General features: G+C 35.2%; 1 protein-coding gene across 1 annotated transcript; it reads right to left on the bottom strand.

Annotated features, from left to right (window-relative positions):
• Positions 1-2,602: 2,602 nt before the first annotated feature.
• Positions 2,603-23,323, bottom strand: LOC125661247 (ficolin-1-like). Its single transcript, XM_056147732.1, has 5 exons — positions 23,236-23,323; positions 11,614-11,794; positions 10,074-10,141; positions 3,878-4,042; positions 2,603-3,356 (listed from the first exon to the last, which is right to left on the bottom strand). The coding sequence occupies exons 1-5, from the start codon at positions 23,321-23,323 to the stop codon at positions 3,097-3,099; spliced, it is 762 nt and encodes a 253-aa protein (XP_056003707.1). The 3' UTR covers positions 2,603-3,096.
• Positions 23,324-23,447: the final 124 nt, after the last annotated feature.

Genomic DNA, 23,447 nt, shown 5'->3' with positions numbered 1-23,447 from the left:
TGGATATAAAAATGCCTCTTGTTATCTTTAAAAACTTTTGCCTAATGGAGGTCTGACTTATCTCCTGAAGTATATAAAGCATTTTTTTCACCATCATTATATAGCATTGTGGTTGCTCCTGAAGTATATAAAGCATATTTTTCACCATCATTATATAGCATTGTGGTTGCTCCTGAAGTATATAAAGCATATTTTTCACCATCATTATAAAGCATTGTGGTTGCTCCTGAAGTATATAAAGCATATTTTTCACCATCATTATAAAGCATTGTGGTTGCTCCTGAAGTATATAAAGCATATTTTTCACCATCATTATAAAGCATTGTGGTTGCTCCTGAAGTATATAAAGCATATTTTTCACCATCATTATATAGCATTGTGGTTGCTCCTGAAGTATATAAAGCATATTTTTCACCATCATTATATAGCATTGTGGTTGCTCCTGAAGTATATAAAGCATATTTTTCACCATCATTATATAGCATTGTGGTTGCTCCTGAAGTATATAAAGCATATTTTTCACCATCATTATATAGCATTGTGGTTGCTCCTGAAGTATATAAAGCATATTTTTCACCATCATTATATAGCATTGTGGTTGCTCCTGAAGTATATAAAGCATATTTTTCACCATCATTATATAGCATTGTGGTTGCTCCTGAAGTATATAAAGCATATTTTTCACCATCATTATATAGCATTGTGGTTGCTCCTGAAGTATATAAAGCATATTTTTCACCATCATTATATAGCATTGTGGTTGCTCCTGAAGTATATAAAGCATATTTTTCACCATCATTATAAAGCATTGTGGTTGCTCCTGAAGTATATAAAGCATATTTTTCACCATCATTACAGACATTCTAAATATAAATTTGGAAGTCTTTATGTTGCCACACGGAAATAAAAGATATTTTTGTTCTTTCACAAAGTCTGTTTCTCATACACGTATGTTTCTTCTTCATATCATAGAGTACATCATTTTTTTTATTGGGGATGTATTACATGGATACATCAGTAGTGCTTTCATGTACTTCTTTGGAATGGAGATGTTGGAATACTCTCCTACACAGACAATAAACAAATGAATCCTCTACTAACCATTACATTCTAGTCCGACCACAGTAAACAAAACAATCCCCTACTAACTATTACATCCTAGTCCGATCACAGTAAACAAAACAATCCCCTACTAACTATTACATCCTAATCCGATCACAGTAAACAAAACAATCCCCTACTAACTATTACATCCTAATCCGATTACAGTAAACAAAACAATCCCCTACTAACTATTACATCCTAGTCAGACTACAGTAAACAAATCACTCCCCTACTAACTATTACATCCTAATCCGATCACAGTAAACAAAACAATATCCTACTAACTATTACATCCTAATCCGATCACAGTAAACAAAACAGTCCCCTGCTAACTATTACATCCTAATCCGATCACAGTAAACAAAAGAATCCCCTGCTAACTATTACATCCTAGTCAGACTACAGTAAACAAAACAATCCCCTACTAACTATTACATCCTAATCCGATCACAGTAAACAAAACAATCCCCTGCTAACTATTACATCCTAATCCGATCACAGTAAACAAAACAATCCCCTACTAACTATTACATCCTAATCCGATCACAGTAAACAAAACAGTCCCCTGCTAACTATTACATCCTAATCCGATCACAGTAAACAAAAGAATCCCCGGTGGTCTCTTCCCAGGTACAGTGTATCTGGGTTCTCTCTTCCACCAATAAAAACTGCATGGGGGCCACCAAATAACTAAACATTGTTCAGGTGGCGGAAAACAGCAAAAACCAATGAAGCCAATGAAGGTCCCATGGAGAATACAAAAATAAGAGTAGAAGAAACAAAAATCGAACCCCTAGACATACATTGTACCACATCTTGGATCAGGTCCGTAGGGGGAGTAAACATTCCCTAATGACTGGCACCCACCGTGAGTCCCATAACTTGATTAGGTAAGAGTAATCCGTGGTCCAAATCAATGTGTAAAGAACGGCGTAACCATTAGTATGAAATACGTCAAAGATTTAACCCAATGATAAGTTGCATTGGTAAATTAGATCATCATAACGACCATAGAAAAATGCAAAATACAAAATGCTGACTTTAAATGAGAGTGTTGGAACCCTCGTAACATCAACTTGTTTAATAATAATAATAATAATGTCTTTTATTTATACAGGATAGCATAATTAGTATAAAAGCTAGTTTACATTGTGATCCTGGAAACATATATACACAGGCAGGGCAGTATTATACAGATACAATATAGATTAATATACAGATGTGTTTTACAGGCATACGCTATCTACAAGCATAAAACTGAAAACAAAAATAAATCAATATGTTTTTAATTTCCAGAATGAAAACAAAATTTAAGATAATCGGATTCAAAAGTTTTCAATGTCTCGATTTAAAAACTTATCATACACAGAACATATTTAAACACAAAAAAACTTCGAAAATACAACACCAGAAGATGATGATTTTATCAAATATATATATATATATATATATATATATATATATATATATATATATATATATATATATATAAGCCATGTATTTATTTCCTTTGTTGGATGTAAATCCAGAGGATGGGATTCGAAACCACAACCACCTAGTCACGAAGCGAACCACTGAACCACCGCGACCATGATACCAAGTAGACCGGTCCCAGACACGATTGGTCTTGGTCGTTTAAGAATTAAAGAAGCTAAAATACAATTAAAAAGCAGTAATTCAAAGTAGCTATTCACACTGAACAGCGAGCGGATGTAGGTGTCTTCTCCTGAGGGTACACCTCTCTATCATTGCTATTTAAGGATAGTTATCGAATTTGATCCCAAGTACAGAATGAAATTAATCATTTCAGACCTTGAATTGTCAGTGCAGAATCAATAAATGAGGGGGTCAGTCACTCAGTGATGACTTTACAGTGTTCAATTAATGATCACCCCAGATATGTATAACCAATTCTACTGGTGAAAATAAAACCAGCCGAACGTTTTTGGATATCAACCGAACGCTGATTTTTGTCCTCCTCACAGATTCTTCTTATACCATCCTCATAACCATCAGTTGAATAGTTTTCAGCGAGTAATAATGTGCAAGCCAAGGGCCGTACGTGATGCCCTTAGCATATACCGCCGTTTTCCCCGCCAAATAGAGGCCATTCGGGTTAGCACAAAGACATTTTCTATGCCACCATCTAGATTGGAACAGAACTACGCAGTTTTCGGCCCTGACATCATTGTCTTGATATTTTGTGGTAAACTTCATATTGTTTATTGCTTGTTCTGATGTGAAACAATCACCTATGAAATAATTATGAAAAATGAAAAGCAGTGTATGATATGTGTACACTTGCATATGCATATGAAGCGTATTTTTGCCTCGAAATAACTGACAACACTTTTAAGCTGTTTTTACAATCTAAAGTATATATGCATAGGATTGAATACGTACACTCATCATTGTTTCACAACGCAATATAAAAATGAGTACTACGAGGCATTTCAATGTGTATGTGGCAACATGGACTGGGAGAAACAGGATGCTGTCTCGGTTCGATTCCCTTCCCAACAATTTATAATAATGATATTAAAAAGAATATTCAGTAAATTGTAACGATAATATCTTTTCAGATCCCACCTCCCCTGTCGCCGTACACTTTGAAAACGATACTATATATGTCGATGTCTGACACATCATTTCCAAACCTATACCCATGCCTTTTTAAGACGGGAGTGAGTAAAACAAATATGTATGTATTTCATGTGTACTGTACCCATTTATCAAGACAGAAATAATTAAAATCTTTACATGTATTTCTTACCTACGTTTCCAGAGAAACCAGATATTGACACGACGTATTTGAAAGTTTCGTTGCCAACAGAAAAGCTGCTATATTTAACATAACGTATCTGATTGCTGAAGTCACTCATATCCATCCTTAATTCATAGGATCCTTGACTCAGTAGATAATGTAGTTTGTCATTGCCTTCAATAACAACAGTCAAAATTAACAGCATGTGTAAACCTAAGTTGCATTACGAGGATGATCAAGACGGATCCCTAGACATATCAGAGTTGGGTATAAAACCTTTACCGTGCTCATACTCAAACTCATCCACGTTTTTTTTTTTGGAGTACAACTCTGAGCAAGCTTCGAAACATATTCGAAAAATCTTGAGCATGTACTTGAGCATGTACTCCATTTGAGTGAAAGGCGAAGATAACGAACAGTGATCAATCTCATAACTCCTATAAGCAATACAAAATAGAGAGGTGTGCAAACACGAACCCCTGGATATAACAGAGTTGGGGTCAGGTACCTAGGAGTAGTAAGCATTCCCATTCGATCGGTTACATCCGCTGTGAGCCCTATATCTTGATCAGGTAAACGGAGTTATCCGTAGTCAAAATCAGTGTTTCAAGAACGGTCTAACAATCGGTATGAAACACGTCAGAACAATTTTATAAATGTTTTGACCTTCAATTTTGAGTATGAGCACGATTTAGAGCATAGAATGTGAGTTTAAGTATAAAAACGTGCTGAAAAAGCTTTATAATATCCAGGCCAGGTGCTTAGAAGAATTAAGTATTACCAGTCACACCCGCCATGAGGTGTATATATTGGTCAGGTATACGATGTGATCCGTGATGAAAATTGATATGTAAAAAACGGCCTAACGATTGATATGAAACGATTGATATGAAACACGACTTATTATACCTCGGTATAAGAAATCTACGCAACGCGTAATCTGATTGGTCTAGACAGTCACGTGTCAGGGATGATAAAACATCATATCTCTCCATCATATTTCACCCCTTGGACAGCCTCGTGCATTTTTCATAAATTAAACGTCAAAGTGACGTCACAATAAGTCTGAGTCATTGTACTTTAATAGTTCGTAAGGTACAAAATATGTGGGTTTCTGATATACAGTTAAATCGCCTGGTTTTTGGTTGATACAAAAACAAGCAAGTTAATGAGCATTCAAGGAGAATGGAAATACAAAAAACTGGTTATCATATTACTGTATTTTGTTGTTTGTAACGCGTTGTTAACGTTAGGGAGATCTCAGCTACACACAATGTAGATATGACCATAATCCAATTTCAAATGCATTTTTGTAGCCTTGCTTTGTTTCAGTATAAGAAACAGTTCATTGTATGATAGTGAGAGAGATGTGAATACTTTTTCACCCAAGAAAAACTATATCCGCTCGGGTGTTACCCTCGGGGTATATGACTTCTCTTGGGTGAATAAATCTTCATATCTCCCTCACTATCATGAAATAAATGTATATATTGGATTTGGTTTGGTGATTGAGTTAACCGTATTCAAAATCAGTGTGCCAAGAACAGCCTAACAATCGGTATGAAACACGCCATGATAGGTTGTGTTTGTAAATTAGATCGTTATAACGACCATAACATTTCCGATATCCTGACTTTAAACGAAACTGCTGAAAATCCTTTAACATAAACTTATTTGTCAGAAGCCTGCCTAGATTTAAAAACTGATGGTACGCAGAACATTATCTTGCGTATCAAATCAATGAGAGACATAAATACCAATGGAATATTGCTACATAGATCTGGGAAGTTGACGATGGAAGAACATCTCCTTCACAGCATTTCAAATTTTCGATACGAGCACCAAAAAAAGGCCCTGATAGAACATTACAGGATCCACCTATGTATATCTGTATATAAGGTTTTTTTTGGATTCCAATGTAGGTACAGTACCTTATATTCATTCAGCTCATTGACTGATATATATATTAGATGTCTTTAAAACTGAAACATCCTTTTGAAGAATTTCATCAAGGAACTTTGAGTATGGGTTTCAAAATATGGCATTAAAGCCAAGTTCATTTAAATTAGTTATAGTAATGAGCCTTACAAGCAAAGACAATGTTGTTACAAGCCTGAACCAATACATATTCAATACGTAACCTATCAATTTCTTTTATCACTTCTGGTTTACTAAAAAGAAAAGATTCGATGGTAAGCACTTTTCTTTTGATGTATTGATATTTTAATATTTTTCTTTTAATTTTTATCCATTCTGACAAGGTGTCAAGTTCTTTCTTTTCATAATTAGCTCATCGTCTGGAATAAATGTCGACAAAATTCATAATGGAGATGAAGTTCTGTCACCGATTGAAAGTTCTGGGCTCTCTGAATTTAGATCTTATAAAATTGGTGAATTCGGGTTGTCTTTTCCATATCTATCGACATCATCAGTAATGACATGTCCATTTGGCCTATAGTTGAAAGAAGAAGAACAAGAACATGTTGGTGGCTTATCTAGGAGTAGGTATATATTTAGACACTGTAACGTTTGTTTGTAATGTAAAAGTTTGGATGTGATAGTAGAAATATAATTGTAGAAGATACAAGGTGTAGAATTCATTTGAAATATGATGGAATACAAGACCAATTTTTAATGACCAATAATGTTGCTTATGTTGACGGCATCTATTCCTTTTTTAGTCAATTTAAAGCCGGCAATTGGGTATAAAAGCAGCCAATCGGTGAAAATGGTGGAATATATGAATTTTCTGGTCACATTCAGATTGCAGCACTTATTTTGCAAAAATAAAGATTAAGCTGTTGTACTGAAATTTTAAAATAGGTATGCTTGTTCCCCTCATAACTGTGCATATATTGGCCATATATATTTTAGATATAAATTCTCATGAAGTTTTAATTTTGGCCTCAAAAATCTGAAGGAGGGCTAAATTTGTATTTCAAACTAGAGATTAGCAGTTTGTGGGTGTGATTATCTTTTGTTATTGTTTACACCGGATGTTGACTCACATATTGCAGGAGCATGCTTGTCTATAGTTCTAGATAAGAGGGATTGCACCAAGGGCAACATGTAATCAAATCACCGTATAACGTGGAAAAAAAAGTACTTACTCATATATCATTGGTAAATCCAAATTTTATTTTTTAATTATATATAATCACATTCCATTAAAAAAATTGGTTAACTTTATGAAAATAACTCATTAGGACTGTTCAGTCTGATCACTGTTTCAGAGGTTTGCAGGATTGCTGGTACTATTTCTTGAATAATGTCAAGCATGATGTTTGTCTGATTAAGCAACAATCTCCTAGGCCAGTTGTGTAACTCCCATTAATTGTCTCTCACCAATGATGACAAATGTCCAATTGATCAACCATCACTCTAAAATTACTCTTAATCTGGACTCTTACATGTGAACATTACAATGTCAAAAGAGACAATCACAGATAGTAGGTCTCCAAATATCATAATGGACAAAATGTTTCTTAATAACCCTTCAATGCACATGTCCTCCATTGCACAGCTACAATTTCCCCCCAAATTCTTCTCATAATTGAAAGGTACCAAGAGGAAAATCATAAGTATTAGTATATCATATATACCAATATTTGTGTATATTATAAAAAAAAAAACTACATGTTTTAAAAGACATGGATAAAACAATGATGAATTCATTTTGTAGTTCCTAGAGTGAAGTTTTGTTAAAGTAAAAATAGCCTTTCAGTGCCTCATAGATCGAACAGAGTGGTAGAAAAATGCGGGAAAACTTTAGTTTATTTTGATAAATCATGCCAGTCTCCCTGTTCAAAATATCGTCTGCTACAGAGCACGTGTAGAGTCAAGCATCAGATTGCTGCTTATTCTGATAACACTGCTAAGCCCTGCCCTCTTGCCATATATGCTTAATTGCTGTAGGGGTGTAAAATTTTCTAGGTTACTCCCGGCCTTTAAGTTCAAGGAAATGACGGCATGGTTCGGAAGGAATCTTGCCCATAACCCGCGATGTATTAAAGAGCCTGTGACGGGCAAAAATTATAGCCATATAATTGAGTTTGTATTCTCGTGTTGAAAAATTAAAGTATGGACTAGCTTTGTTTTTTTTCTTCAAATAATGTATTAGATTTCAATGGCACCGAGTAATATTTTGAGCGAATATGATGTGGACCCAATTGCTTAAGTTGTACGAGAATCATGTGAGACATCGTGCATATTTGGTCTTTTGTACGAATTATGTCTATGACTACGTTGACATCTTTGTGTTTTTTGTAATTACGATTATTATTTTTTTCATATGGACTAGTCGGATTCTCAACATTATCTGAGTTGCTGTTCCTCCCATAAGGAAATACAATACCCAGTGTCTGGATCAAGGGATATTCGCGTTAACTACGGAAAGGGGGACTCAAAGTTGGGTTCTTGGTGTGATGGTAATCGTTTTTCTAGAATTCTAACCCTGATGGACAAGATGGGATGCTCTAGAAAATTGAACTGCTTATATAGAAAGTTGATAATCTCTTTAATGATCTGAAATCTGTGTCCCGATATTCTTTTATTAAGTGACCCCTTAGTCTCTCCGACATAAATCAGTCCACAAAGGTTACACCTAATTGCAGTGACAACCTCAGTAGCTTTACAGGTCAAATAGCAGTTATGTAAATTATGTTTATTTGCAATATCATTTACTGTGAAATTATACACAATAGGAGCGTGTTGAACATCATGGCAATATATATTAGTAAGGGTTCGTGACAGAATGCCGATTTTAGACATCTCAGCATGTACTATGCAAAGTGAAGATAACGAACAGTGATCAATCTCATAACTCCTATAAGCAATACCAAATAGATAGCTGGGAAAAGGCGGACCCCTGGACACACCAGAGGTGGGATCAGGTGCCTAGGAGGAGTAAGTATCCCCTGTTGACAGGTCACACCCGCCGTGAGCCCTATAACCTGATCCTATATATGTTCCTGTGAGACGTCCTGACATTCCGTATAAGAAACAGTGGTTCGAATGGAATATGTATGGAATATTCCGTATATGAACAAGAAAATCTGGTGTTCACTTGGTACGTTTATAAATCATTGATTCCATTTTAATGTTCTGCCTATGGAACGCTAAGTTTATGAACAAGTGGTTTCTTCTTATTTATGAAATAACTTTTTAATTCCTCTGAGAGAAAGCCAGGTTACATTAGTGGCAGCATTTTTCTATGTATGAAAACAACAAAATGCATACTTGTTGTTAATAGATGACTTCTATTTTAGCTGAACTGGATAATACAATAGTCATTGTTTCCTCAAAATGCATCTCTCACACGGACAATTTGTGTATCTTCATACACATCAATATTTTGACCCTGGCATCGTGCCAAACCTCAGACATTTAACAATATCTTTGTCAAGCGTCCTACGTTAGACATGAAAACTATAACTGTTTTGACATGACCTTCGAGGCGTAAGCCACTCTAAAAATACCCCACTGCTACAGCCGTAAATATACGTATCATGCACACGTAAAAATGTGCTGCACTTCAATCTAGTGACATCTTCTACATGTTAGATAGAACTATTCATAAATGGACGTACAAATACCAAATGAGCAACTCTACAACACGATAGAGATGTCTTACTTTACACGTTCTATCAAATAAAAAATGAAGATAACGAACAGCGATCAATCTCATAACTGCTATACGCAATAAAAATGAAAAGTTGGGCAAACACGAACCACTGGATATATCAGAGGTGGGATCAAGTTCCTAGGAGGAGTAAGTATCCCCTGTTGACCGGTCACAACCGCCATGAGCCCTATGAGTAAGGCGTCTGTATTCATTAATAATGCTTCACAATGCGATTGATAAAACGAGCGAAGGCCCTTAAACAACACGACCAGAGACATTATAAACAGTACAATGTGACAGCATATTTAGCTCCTATATTTTCTTTCAAACCAAGTAATCATCAACATGAAGAAAAAGAGCAATGGTGTTTGTGGTACCTTTCAAAGAATTTATTTTATCTACGGTTTTTAAGACGAAGTACCATAGTGACTGTGAATTGTTTCCAGAGCACTATGGGTAATCGCCTTCAATTTTCAGCTAATGAAGAGCAGATCACGTTACTAACAGATATAAATCCGTCGCGTCGACTAGAGTTGCTGAAGTAACGTGAAATAGTGCTTATTTAGAAGTAACACTGAGTACCTAGCCAAAACTCTGACGTCAGATTTCCAAATCCGTCCTTATACTCCGCCCATGCGACGTTGAAAAATCTAAAGTAAAAAATAAGGTACTTTCTCTAAGTTGTCAAACTTTAAAGGTAGGGAATAAATAAAAAGAAAGGCATACTTTCTTTTCATTTAAATTTACTCATAACATAATGCTTTGGATTGCAAATATATTTGTATCAGAATGTCCTTCGAAAGTTGAAATGTACAATGCTCATGGGAGAAAAACCTTACAAATTTTTAAATAAGATTACCATGCATCACAGATAATATGCCTTTCTTTTCATTTAAGTTTACTCATAACATAATGATTTGGATTGCAAATATATATGTATCAGAATGTCCTTCGAAAGTTGAAATGTCCTCCTGGGAGAAAAACCTAAATTTTTAAATAAGAAATTCTGCAGTTCACAGCCCAACATTGATATTTATAAGATCTCAGTGATATTTTCTGTTGAGTAAAACAAAATTTTCTATCAAATACACACATGTAAAATCTCATATTTATGTAATAATATCCCTGTAAATGGTGTTTATGTCTCTCAGCTGATTCGATACACAAGAGCTTGCTCTGCATATGATCATTTTCAAATTGAGGCTGGCTACTGACAAAAACGTTACAAGGGTTCCCACTGTCTCGTTTGAAATAGGCATTTCGGAAATTCTATGTTCGTTATACTTTACCATTACAATATGACATTGGGTCAAATGGTTTCTGACGTGTTTCATACCAATAATTAAACTCTTTTTTACGCACTGATTTTGACTGCAGATTGCCCCGTTTACTTATCTGCTAATGTCCACCGTTCAACCATCCTGCATATTTGCATGAAACAATATAAAAAAAACAATGCCAAAATGTTTAAAAATCGATTTAAAAGGAAAAGATAAACATAACGAACAGTGATCAATGTCATAAGCATCCCCTGTTGACCGCTCACACCTGCTGTGAACCCTATATATTGGTCAAGTAAACGGAGTTATCCGTAGTGAAAATCAGCGTGCTACAAACAGCCTAACAATTGGTATGAAACACGTCATATAGCATTTGAGCCAATGTTAGGTTCTATAGGCAACGATGTAGTTAATCAGAAATATATCCAACAATTACTTAATCATTGGTCAAGTAGCAAATCCGCATTGATTAATTACATGCAGTTGGTTCATTAATTAGCTCATTGATTAAGACCTTAATGAAAGGTGAAGAAAACGAACAGTGATCGATCTCATGTAAGCAATACAAAATAGATAGTTGGGCAAACACGGAGCCCTGGACACACCAGGGGTGGAATCAGGTGCATAGGAGGAGTAAGCATGCCCTGTTGACAGGTCACACCCGCCTTCAGCCCTATATCTTGATCAGGTAAACGGAGTTATCCATAGTGAAAATCAGTGTGCCAAGAACAGCTAACAATCGGTATGAAACACATCAGACAGCATTTGACCCAATGACACGTTGTATTGGCAAACTTTATCGTTTTAACGATCATAGAATTTGCGAAAAGCTGACTTTAAACGAGACTGTTGAAACCCCTGTACCATCAACTTCAGAAATTACCGTCCAGCCTCCTCCATCGATCTCCATCTCGCATACAGCAGTCACGTGACCCAGCATTGGAATTTTTATTCTGTACAGGCCACTAGGTAGTGATGAGGACAGTCCGTGTATTGCTGTACAATCAACCGGATCATATTCTTCTGAAAAAAGAATTAATTGATAAGTGATCAATGGTCTTTTTTAAATATTCTGACTTGACAAATCGTGTGAATTTTCTTATTCTATTACAAAATTGTTGCATTTTGGTTTAATTCCGTTTTGTTAATGATAGATGGAACGCAAACAGACCGATATTGAAGATTTGAAATGTCTGTAAAAATGTTACTTAAAATTTACAAAGCATACTTCTGGGCGTTAAAATTCTTTTTTTTCTGCGTCATACGTAATATGAAACAAAACGAAAATGTGAAGAGGAGCACACAAAAGTCATTAATCTAATGTTGTATTTGTTATCCTGTTTCTGACTTTTCCTCATTGCATTCTTTAGATTATCATTAAATCATTATTTTGCATTAAAAAAAAACTTGAGGAAAGAAATAAAGTTCTCAACTTCTCCTGCACAGAAAACAAGTCAATCAACCTTCATTCATATATTTAGCTTTATCTACTAATAAGTTTGTCAACAATGACTAACACACCATATTTATTTTTGTATATCACACTAACAATATTTTTCAGCAATTATTCAGTCAAAAACAATTTCTTTCATGAAAGGGGTGACGTTGTAAATACATTTATGGAATACACTCCTACAGTCTGTGTTTTCCCAGTGGACATATTCCAGCTGAACAAAAACCTTTTGAAGCTGCTTGCACACATTTTTTGATCAATCATGTGATGTTAGATCCATTTAATTTTTTAAGAGCCACATTTGTGTTGTCATATGATGCTGAATCTACAAGTTCCTCACAGAAAACAGTTCTGTCTTCATTATATATTGAGAACATCTTATTTGATTCTGCACTCCTGATGTCAATGTCTAAAATGTATACATAAAAAGTAAATAAATCTTGCTGATCAATAATAGCAAGCGCAGCGAGCCAGTGCCAAGCGCTGGTTCGTACTGAGAACTCTAATGTCTTAAGCGCTCGAAAGTCATAATATGATTGTGAACTCACGTGGATTATTATCCTAATATTGTGGTCTCCTAGCTCAAAAATTCAGTGCACCATTATGCGTAGTGCAATGTTGATGAAAGGCAAGGTAAGATGATGTGTGATGTCATGTCTACGTTTTGGCGTACATCATAATAAGACTGACGGTGGCGGATCTAAATACTTGTTATTTCTATTTGTAAAATGCGTGCTACCGGGACAATATACTAAATATTACGCATACGTAATATGGCATCGAATACAAATTGTGTATAATCAATTGTAAACCACAAATATTGTTGAAATACTGAAGTCAAAAGGAATTTATTTTTCTAACAAGAAGAAAAAAAGAGACTAAGTTGTTAAACTATGTGAGGGGGCACAGGTACTGAGTTTGAAAAAAAGAAATTGACCGATATGAAGCGCAATCGCAAGAACAACTGTACAAGAAGAAAAAACCTATGGACATCCAACACAAGAACTTTTCTTGGGATTCACATGCTTTTATAGTTATTCTGTCAAACTATGAAGTTCAGGTATGGACTTTGTCAGTGTACATGTACCTCCCTCCTTTTCCTCTATTTCAGAATAAACAATTCATCGGTCGAACGTCATTTTTTTTCTATATCAAGGATTTTATGACACTAATAACACAATTAATGTGTATCCAAACTCTATTGATTTAAGCATTTAAAAACATCACAGAAAATCAATGGAATTCGAACAAAACATTTTTTTTTTAAATCTTTGAGTTTTTTTGGGGGTCTAAAGCCATTTCCTTGACACGTCCGGTAATGCAAACCACGATTAGACTCCATCGATAACCAACCATGCCACTTGCTGTCAACGACTGAAAAATCATAAAATAATTAATAATTTTGTTAATAAATCTTAATGTATCCCCACAACAACAGTGGGGAGCGGCTCAACTATGTTGCAATTTATTCAATAATCATAAGCGAATGCTGACAGTAGATTGTTATACAATTTTTTAAAATTATATAAGTGTGCATAAAAGGGGTAAGGATAGGGTAAACGGAGAGAAATTCTGGATCCGCGCATGTTTGTGCAATAGTGTTGAATTTATCGATTTATTAAAAATGATCATTCTATTGAAATGTGTTTTATGTTCAAAGGCAGTGCGGTTCATACAAACTTGAAATGTTTACAACAAGACTTGGGCATTTTTATCACGCAATTAGTAACTTGAAAAAAATGAGAGTATATAGAAGGGAAGTAGAGGCAGTTGAGAGGATATAGTTTAGGTCAAGTCATGCGTCAAAGGTTAAGCAAGTCACAGTGAAGGCAGCAGAAATATAATGTATATAGTATAAAAATATTTCAATTACATTCATGGATACATCTTTTGCAATATGTTTGTAAAATGTTCATGCTGGGTATTATGTAGTAAAAATGAATATACTAAGAACCTGATACATTACTTAAAAATTATTAAATATAAAACTCCAGAAGAAAACTAAATAGGTTGTTTCTGCTGCCTAATTTCATTCATGTACTGATTTAATGATTGATTTAATATTGTTTAACGTCTCTCTCAAGAATATTTCACTCATATGGAGACGTCACCAATGCTGGTGAAAGGGTGCAAAATTTAGGCCTATGCTCGGCGCTTATGGCCTTTGAGCAGGGAGGGATCTTTATCGTGCCACACCTGCTGTGACACGGGACCTCGGTTTTTGCGGTCTCATCCGAAGAACCGCCCCAATTTAGTCGCCTTCTACGACAAACAAGGGGTACTGAGGACCTATTCAAACTCGGATCGCCATGGGATCATTCATGTACTGAGTACTCGGCAAATATACATTGCTTAAATTGAACCTGGTCGAATGGTCTAAACATGAACATTACAAATGATGTGTACATGTAGCTGCGCTCACTCAAACGGTAGCACCGTCAATATATTACATCCATCAGAACGATCTTGCAACTACCGACTTCTAAATGAAATGAAATTGATAGATTTCATCAATATTTAGAAATTGTGAAAGCTAATGTTTTATATCTCTATCTTATTCACAAACACATAATCTGCTAATGGTACAAGAATTTCTCAAACAAAGTTTTACTAGAAGTTATTACATTTTGTCACTTACATATTTGCTTGTTGTCCAGTGATGTTATGAAACAGGGACAGATAGATAATATATTAAAGTACTCACGGATCTGAACTAATATCTTGGTGACATTAGATACCTTCAATGACAACTTTGCACTTCTAGTTTTCATTTTCAGCCAATCTTCTCAGTCAGAAGTGCAGTGTTTACGTTACGTCATCACATGGTAAAAATACGTAAATCTACCGAAACATCTCAATTGAAAGGATTTTTAAACTAATCATCGAGAGCATAACATTGTCAAACAAACACTCATAATGTTAAATGAAAAATGAAGGTAATTGAAGGACGTAAACCAGCTCAGAATATCCAAAGCATCCTTCTCCGTTTATCACAAAGTTCTACTTCCACTTCGTAAAAAGGAAAATAACTTATCTTAATCATATATATACTTGAAATACACATTGCAGTCAAGAGTCGGAGTGATCTAAATTACGATAAAAAGCACATATTTTCGCAAACGTTCAAATCTCTGATTTTTAAAAATATGTTCTTTAAGAAAAAACGATTTACATTTATGTATGCAAGAGCAATACATCGGATCTTGGGTTTTCACACAGAATTAAAATAATTTTCACTAATATTCAGTTCAATTTCTAGGGGGTTTAAAATACTTATTTTGTGTTATGTCGTTCGAGGAATTTAATTCTAGTTAAAAAAAAAAACTGCACACGGCATATCTTAGTGAAATGGGATTAAGGACTTGAATGAAAAATAAATATATACATTTATGATATGAAAATTCAACATTTACTGAGGCCCATGTCTTAGCAAGAAAATTGATACCCTGTTCTCATGGAAACACAAACCACATCACATTTTTAAAGGTGCCATAATGAAATGACTGAAGTAAGTATACTTTTTGCAAAATGTCGTCGATATCCGTGCTGGTCATTTGTCACACCTTTTTTATGCTTACAGAGAATGACTCTTAGTACGGAGGAGAGTCCATTATTATAATTTTTCTAACAACATTAAAGGTGGGATTGCTAGAATCAACCTTTAAATGACCGACTTGAACCAAAACGACTTTAAAAAGAAAGAAAAATCTACCGTCCTTTTGTATAGCTATATGATTAGTGTACGCTTAGCAGCGACGTTCGAAAATGAAACTCAGTCCATTTTAGAAACCAGAGACCGTAAAAAGACAAATGTGTTGTTAAAAATGCAGTTTGTTACAGTTTTACTATTTCTAGGAATATGGTAATGGAAACGAAATTTGAAAACGAAAGTTTTCTAGGAGTATAATTTAATTCTTATTGTATCCTTGTCTCTGATTGGTCAAATTCCAATTGAGGAACGCAAGTTATTTTTGTATAACCTGGTTTGGTATGGGGACACCCTCCCTTGACAACCAGATGTCGGAACTATTTTTTTTCTCTCTCTCTTTTACATCGCAGCACTGTTTTCAGCCTTTTATGGAATAGAAAGTCAACGTGCACAATAAGATACTTCGGTTTGATACACATGTTGCTTTCTCGTTGTCAATATTAGCATCTACTCTTGTACGCAAATCACTTTTGTAAAACATCTTTCTCTGTATGTATGGTCGAATAATAGATTAAAACAAAGATATTATATCCGAATTAATGATTTGCCAAGTAAGCATTACCCTGTTCATTTTGAAATACATTTCTCACTGGGGAAAAGGAGGGGGTGCGTTGTTTCATTCCTTGATCCGTCTTTCAACAAAGCAAACAAAAATTCATACGTCACATTTTATCACATGACGTCAGACACATTGACATGTGGATCGCTATTTGTTACTTGCTTACATATTTTCTTGTGTCGGATTTACTATTAGCGACAACATTGCATACAAAGGTAAGTTTTCATCTAGTAGAAGTTTTCACAGAGTTGAAAGCCGTAAATATCTGATTCTGATATTTGAAGACTTATTTTGGGTAGGCCTAAACAATGCAATTTCCCGTATTTTCTCAATCTGTCGGAGATGAGCGACTGCAAAGTCGATCTCTATCTCTAAAGGACAGCGAAATACGCATTACATGGATAGTCTTCACATATTTTCTATCATGTAAACTTCGCTTTCGATACAATATTTTGATAAATGGCCAGGCTCTGTAGAACTAAGATTAAAGATGGCGACATTCGGCTTCGTAGCTAGACGCTTCGTGTCGCTGTTGCTAAGTAAATCATTGCGCGGCTTGGTTGACTTGTATTTTTCCGAGTTTATGTACATTTTAATAAACGAAGGTTAGCATCTCTGTCTCTTGCATTAAATTATAAGGAATGAATTTAATTCGGGGGCAAGTTATACGAGTATAACCTGGTTTGGGTCAGTTTACGCTTTTTTTATAATCCGCTTCGCTTCGCGGATTTTAAACCGTAAACTGACCCAAACCAGGTTATACTCGTATAACTTGCCCCCGAATTAAAGTCATTCCTTAAATAATGAAACTTAGAAAATAAACCCTTTATCATTTTGTTTCTAGCAGGCCCCCTTTTAAACAATAAATATGAAATTGGAAATTCCTTAATTGAATTGCTGAAATGGGCTAATTGCATTACATTCCAGTTTTTCATATCAAACATTTGACAGGACATACGGAAGTTAATTCTTTAAACACAGAGGCGTTTTATAGTAGACACAGATAAGGTTTTGTTGGATACTCTTCAATACATTACGAGTTTATCTTCTATCTTATATTTTTTTTCAATTTCAGACATCCTAAACGTATATGGATGGATTTATATGATATTACTGTGAAACTTCTTTAGGTATACGGGACTAATTTGGTGTCAAATATCAGGGAAGGCCGTTAATCGTCTTACATTTCAAATTCAAAAGACCCAAGGATTTTCGCATATCTGGCAAATGGCGATTTGGTACCTATCTTAAGGAACATCTCGGACAGGTAGCACCTGGAAATCAAACATGGTTCTTCCATCAAGCGGGAACTCCATCGATTAGATACGAGCTACTACGAGCTAGCACGGCAGAAAGCCAAAAGATGATTTTCATGAAATACTTAGTCGTCAAGTCGAATTCTAACGTACTCCGAGGCTAGTTCAGTTTGATTTATTTCTGTCACAATTTCACAGAGAAAGTGCGTATTCCTGTAGTTCACGCCCCCACAGTCAGCAGGTCTAGCTAGACATTCTTTAACACACTGCTGTAGTCCCACCATGGTAACCATAGAAACCACTGGACCGATATATCTCTCCCCGTGAATTGGATTATAATCTGTACACCCCTCACCCAAAAATACAGCATTCAAAAGCAGCAATATACAGAACAACATCTCTAATCCGGATTTTGTGTAAACCGTGTTATGTAATATTAACATAGCTTACGGTAATCAGTGATTACCTGGATTTTATCCGCTAGATATTCTGTTACACCAAGTCCATACGTTGTTTTAAAATACATTTGCGATACATTTCAAATTTAACCAAAAATATTGATTTCTTTAGACCGATTGAAGGAGAAGAGTTAATTATTCAGAGCCCAGGTTATCAATAACGATTCATACCCAATAATGTTTTTTTTTTCGTCCATCAAGCAGTGTCAATTATCTATTCTCAGGATACATATATATGAATTCAAGTTATCAATATTCAACCATTTATGGACAAATTTCACTGCTATCAATTGAAATTAAGGTATCGAATAAGAATTGTTTCATGAATACCTAATAGGGAGGAATAACAACAGTGGCGGTTTAAACAATACCTGTTAGGTGTATGCTAAAATTGTAACAGATGAATAGTTTCACAACAATTTAATTTCTCATTCTATCCCGTGAATGGAGAACACTAACATGTTTATTTGATGATTTCTACGTGAGAAGAAAAAATCTTTTGCTGTGGCCTTCAATTCAACATTTAGATATGTTGACGACGTTTTGTCTATTAACAATAATAATTTTCATTCATATGTCGATTTGATATATACCTGTGAGCTCGAAATAAAAGAAACCACAGAGTCGTCCACTTTTGCTTCATACTTAGATATTTTACTGAAAGTGGACATTAACAGTACACTGACAACTCAACTGTATGACGAACAGGATGATTTCAGCTTCTCCATCGTCAACTTCCATGTCTACGTAGCAATATTCCATTATCACCTACATATGGTGTTTATATCTCTCAACCGATTCGATACGCAAGAGTTTGGTCTGCGTATGGTCAGTTTTTAAATCAAGGAAAGCTATTGACAAACAAGTTCATGGTACAGGGGTTTCAAGAGTCTCGATTACATTCAGGATTTCGCGAATTTTATGGTCGTTATAACAATCTAGTTTGCCAGTACAACCTATCATTGGGTCAAATGCTGTCTGACGTGGTTTGTACCCATTGTTAGATCGTTAGTGGCACACTGACTTTGACTACGAATAACTCCGTTTATCTAATCAGGATATAGAGCTCACAGCGGGTGTGACCAGTCGAATGGGGATGCTTACTCCTCCTAGGCACTTGGTCCCACCTCTGGTGTGTCCGGGGGTCCGTGTTTGCCCAACTATCTATTTTGTATTGCTTATAGGAGTTATGAGATTGATCACTGTTCGTTATCTTCACCTTTGATGTCTTAATGACATCAGTGTACGGTTCGTTTGTCATTACATGATTTCCCTACAAAAACATATTTTGTAACGAACGGTCTAAGAATTGGCATGAAACATTTTGAACTGCATTTCACTTAATGACAGGTTTAATTTGTAAATCAGATCGTAATGATGAGCATAGAATGTGAAAAATATCACTTTATACTGTTTAAACCCTGTCTCGATTTAAAAAGTGATGATATACAGAACAAGCTCTTCCGTATCGAATTAGTTGAAAGTTATAAACACTATATGCAGGTGATAAGGAAAAATGTTGCATAAAATATGTGACGTTGACGATGGAGACGCTGATATCATCCCGTTTGTTACAAGATGGAGTTGTTTGTTTAGCGTTAACGTTCTATTCTATAAAATACCCCCAAAATGAACTATAAAATTGAATTATAATAAGTAGAAATTAACACAGTTTTTGACCATTAATGTTAATAAGTCACATGAGGGTGGAGCTACCGTAACCACTGAATTGGTGTGATCAGTAAATACATTCAGTTAATAACCACCATCGCAATTTGTCGGACATTCATTGACACAGTTGTTGATTATTCTTTTACGTCCTATTTATTATTTTATCATTCATGGAGACGTCACAAACTGTATGTATAGAGCCACACCTATGCTTAGCGATTGAGGCCGTGGAATTGAAGGTTCTTGAACTGGCTGCCGCGACTCGGTTTGTGAGGTCATGAACAATTGTCACTGCGAATTCTAATTGCACGATACGTTAAAGAATACTCACTGCTACATCCCTGAGTTAAGCATCGGTAAACATTTGTTATACTTCATCTACAGATTGTGGAGTCTAAATTTGAGAGAAATATACTTAACGGGGCGTAAAACACACAAGCAACCAAAAATTAAAAAGAATATTGTTTTACCTTATGCACCAGTTCTTGTGTAACTTAATACAAAAGGGAAGTCCATTATTACAATTGCGCGAACGGCTACTGAGCTGGGACTGTTAAAATTGACCGACTTGATCCCCAATTGCTTTGAAAGGAAGTATTGTATAATTGATATGGCTGATATACGTTCGGCAGAGGCATTTAGAAACCAGAGACAGTAAAGAAGTGTTGTTAGAAAGCAATTTATCACAGTTTTGTAATTTCTAATGATATAATACTGTAAACGAAATTCGAAAGCAAAAATTTTCCAGAAGTGTAATGAAACTAAAAAATAAACCTTTTATTTTGTTCCTACCAGACCCTTTCTTCGAAAAACAATGAATGAAATCGGACATCACTTCATCAAATTGCTGAAATGGGTCAGTCGCGTTGTATTCCAGTTTTCACATCAACTATTTTGACAGGAGTGAAAAAGTCAATTCTTCTAAAACAGAGACGCTTTATATTAGACAGGGACAAGGTTGCGTTCTCTAATACATCACATTTATCTGTTTTTCAATTTCAGATATCCAGAGGTGTAGGGATTAATGTACATGGGATTATTGTGAGATTTTGTCTTTAGAATTATATGATTGGTTTGGTGTCATTCACCAGCGAAGGGTTTAAAATCGTCTTAAAATTCGAATTAAAAAAAAAAAACTCCACGATTTACAAATTTTGGCAAACGGCAATTTGCTACTAATCTTAACGAACATTTTGTACGGAAATCAAAGACGACACCTCCATCAAGCGCAAAGTCCGTAGATTGAATACGAGCTACCACAACAGAGAGCCAAAATATGGATTTTTACAAAATACTTACGTCGTCTTATCGAACTTGGACGTATAGGGACCGGGAATCAAACACGAGACTTCAATACAGGGGGGAAATCCTTAGACTGAATACGGGCTACCGCGTGATAAAATCAAAAGATGGATTTTCATAAAATTTCATTGTTAACTCTAATTCTAATGTATCCCGTAGCTGACTCCGTCACAATTTCATAGAAAAAGTGCGTGTTCCTGTAGTTCACGCCTCCACAGTCAGCGGGTGTGGCTAGGAATTCCTTAACAATCATCTGTGGTCCAACCATGGTAACTATGGAAACAACTGGACCGATATACCTCTCCCCGTGAATAAGATTATAATCTGTGCACCCCTCACCCCAAAATACAGCATTCAAAAGCAGCAATATACAGTACAACCTCTCCAATCCGAAAGTTAAATTATCCATGATATCTAGTTTACAGTAATAAGCAATTTGTTCGATTTTATCCGCTAAATATCCTGTTGTGTCCGAAGCATTCTGCTTTGCCAAGTTTATACATTGTTTGAAAATGCATTTGCCGATTGCAAAATCTTTCAAATTCAGCCAACAAATAGTGATTTTTGTCGACCAATTGTAGGGGAAAAGTTGAAAACCCTGATAATATATACCAGTGTTGATACCCAGTACTGTTTTCTTGTCCACCAAGCAGTTTCCATTATCTATTCTCAGAATCCTTATAGGAGTTCCGATAGTGATTACTGTTATCTTTACCTTTCATATATACGTGTTATATATCAATATTCACGGTAATTAAGGTTTAGGTCTCGAGTGACGATTGACCCATGAATACGTGAGAGATAGGAAGAACATCAATGGCGGTTTAAACAATAATTGTGAAGTGACTGTTAACACAATAGAATATAGAAGATTTCACTGTAATTTGAATTCTCACGTAGTTGAAACATATTCTATTCCAAGATTGAAGCATGAAATTGATTTCCAAACATTACTAAGATGTTTAATTGATAAGTCGTAATGGCGTCTGTGAGAGGTATATGGTGCGTTTGTCACTGCATGCATATCGTTCACGTTCTTACTACACAAAACATATTTTGAAGTCCTATTTCTCTGAATACCCCCACGGGGCCTTTCGGATATTGCATTAAAATCAACACAAAGTAAAAATTAGAACGTTAAGGTTAATCCCATTCGGTTCCAAAAAATACTTTCTTGATAAAGAATAAAATAAAACAGAAATTATAATTTTTCCAGAAAATATAATTTGAATGAAGGCTTACTGAAAGACATTTGAAAATTGTCTCACAATAGAAATATATGGCTTTGATTGTTCGTTATCTTCACATTTCCCTGAAGTATATGGGAGAAATCTTTTTTCTCCATAAAGGCTCACCCCTCCTTATCCAACAAATGACTTGCCTGTCTGTCACTAGACTTGACAGCCTACAATACCCAAAACGTTACACTGATATATCGGGCATTTATTTTTTTTATACGAATTACTGTGTAAGGTAAAGATAACGAACAGTGATCAATCTCATAACCCCCATAAGCAATACAAAATAGAGAGTTGGGCAAACACGGACCCCTGGATATACCAGAGGTGGGTTAAGGTGCCTAGGAGGAGTAAGCATCCCTTGTCGACCGGCCACATCCGCCTTGAGCCCTATATCTTGAGTGTGTTTTTATCTAAAAGTGATTAAATTATATAAATTTTATTTTGTATTGATTTTAGGAGTTATGAGATTGATCACTGTTCGTTATATTTTGCCTTTCATATAGAAGCTATACTATGATATGAAAGGTTAAAATAACGAACAGTGATAAATTTCATAACTCTGATAAGATATATGTAATAACTCAAATCCATACTGTACTGTATTTGTTTCTTATTTAAAACTGAAAGTAAATGTTTTATGAAATTATTTTTTATCATATTTCTATTTACCATTACTCACATATTAGTCAAAACTAATATATGTATTATTGTTATTTAGACATATAATGGAAAATGTCACTATGTTGTGATAAACATAGGTATACAGAAAAAAACGTAATTTTTAGCCTAAAGGTCAAGCCCCTGACAGCATGTACCTTCTCTGAGACTTGAAGGAATTTCACATTGTCCACAAGAGAACCAATCTTTATCGTTTCTTCTGTCAAATTCATCAATCCATCCCATATCTGTGATATCACTAGTGTTTTTATGAAAGGTGAGGATAACGAACAGTGATCAATCTCATAACTCCCATAAGCAATACAAAGTAGATAGTTGGGCAAACACGGACCCCTGGACACACCAGGAG

Source organism: Ostrea edulis, chromosome 8 (genome assembly GCF_947568905.1).
Source record: "Ostrea edulis chromosome 8, xbOstEdul1.1, whole genome shotgun sequence".
NCBI classification, from domain to species: Eukaryota; Metazoa; Mollusca; class Bivalvia; order Ostreida; family Ostreidae; genus Ostrea; species Ostrea edulis.
Note: the sequence above shows the minus strand (reverse complement) of the source record. Positions and strands in the feature narration are given on the sequence as shown.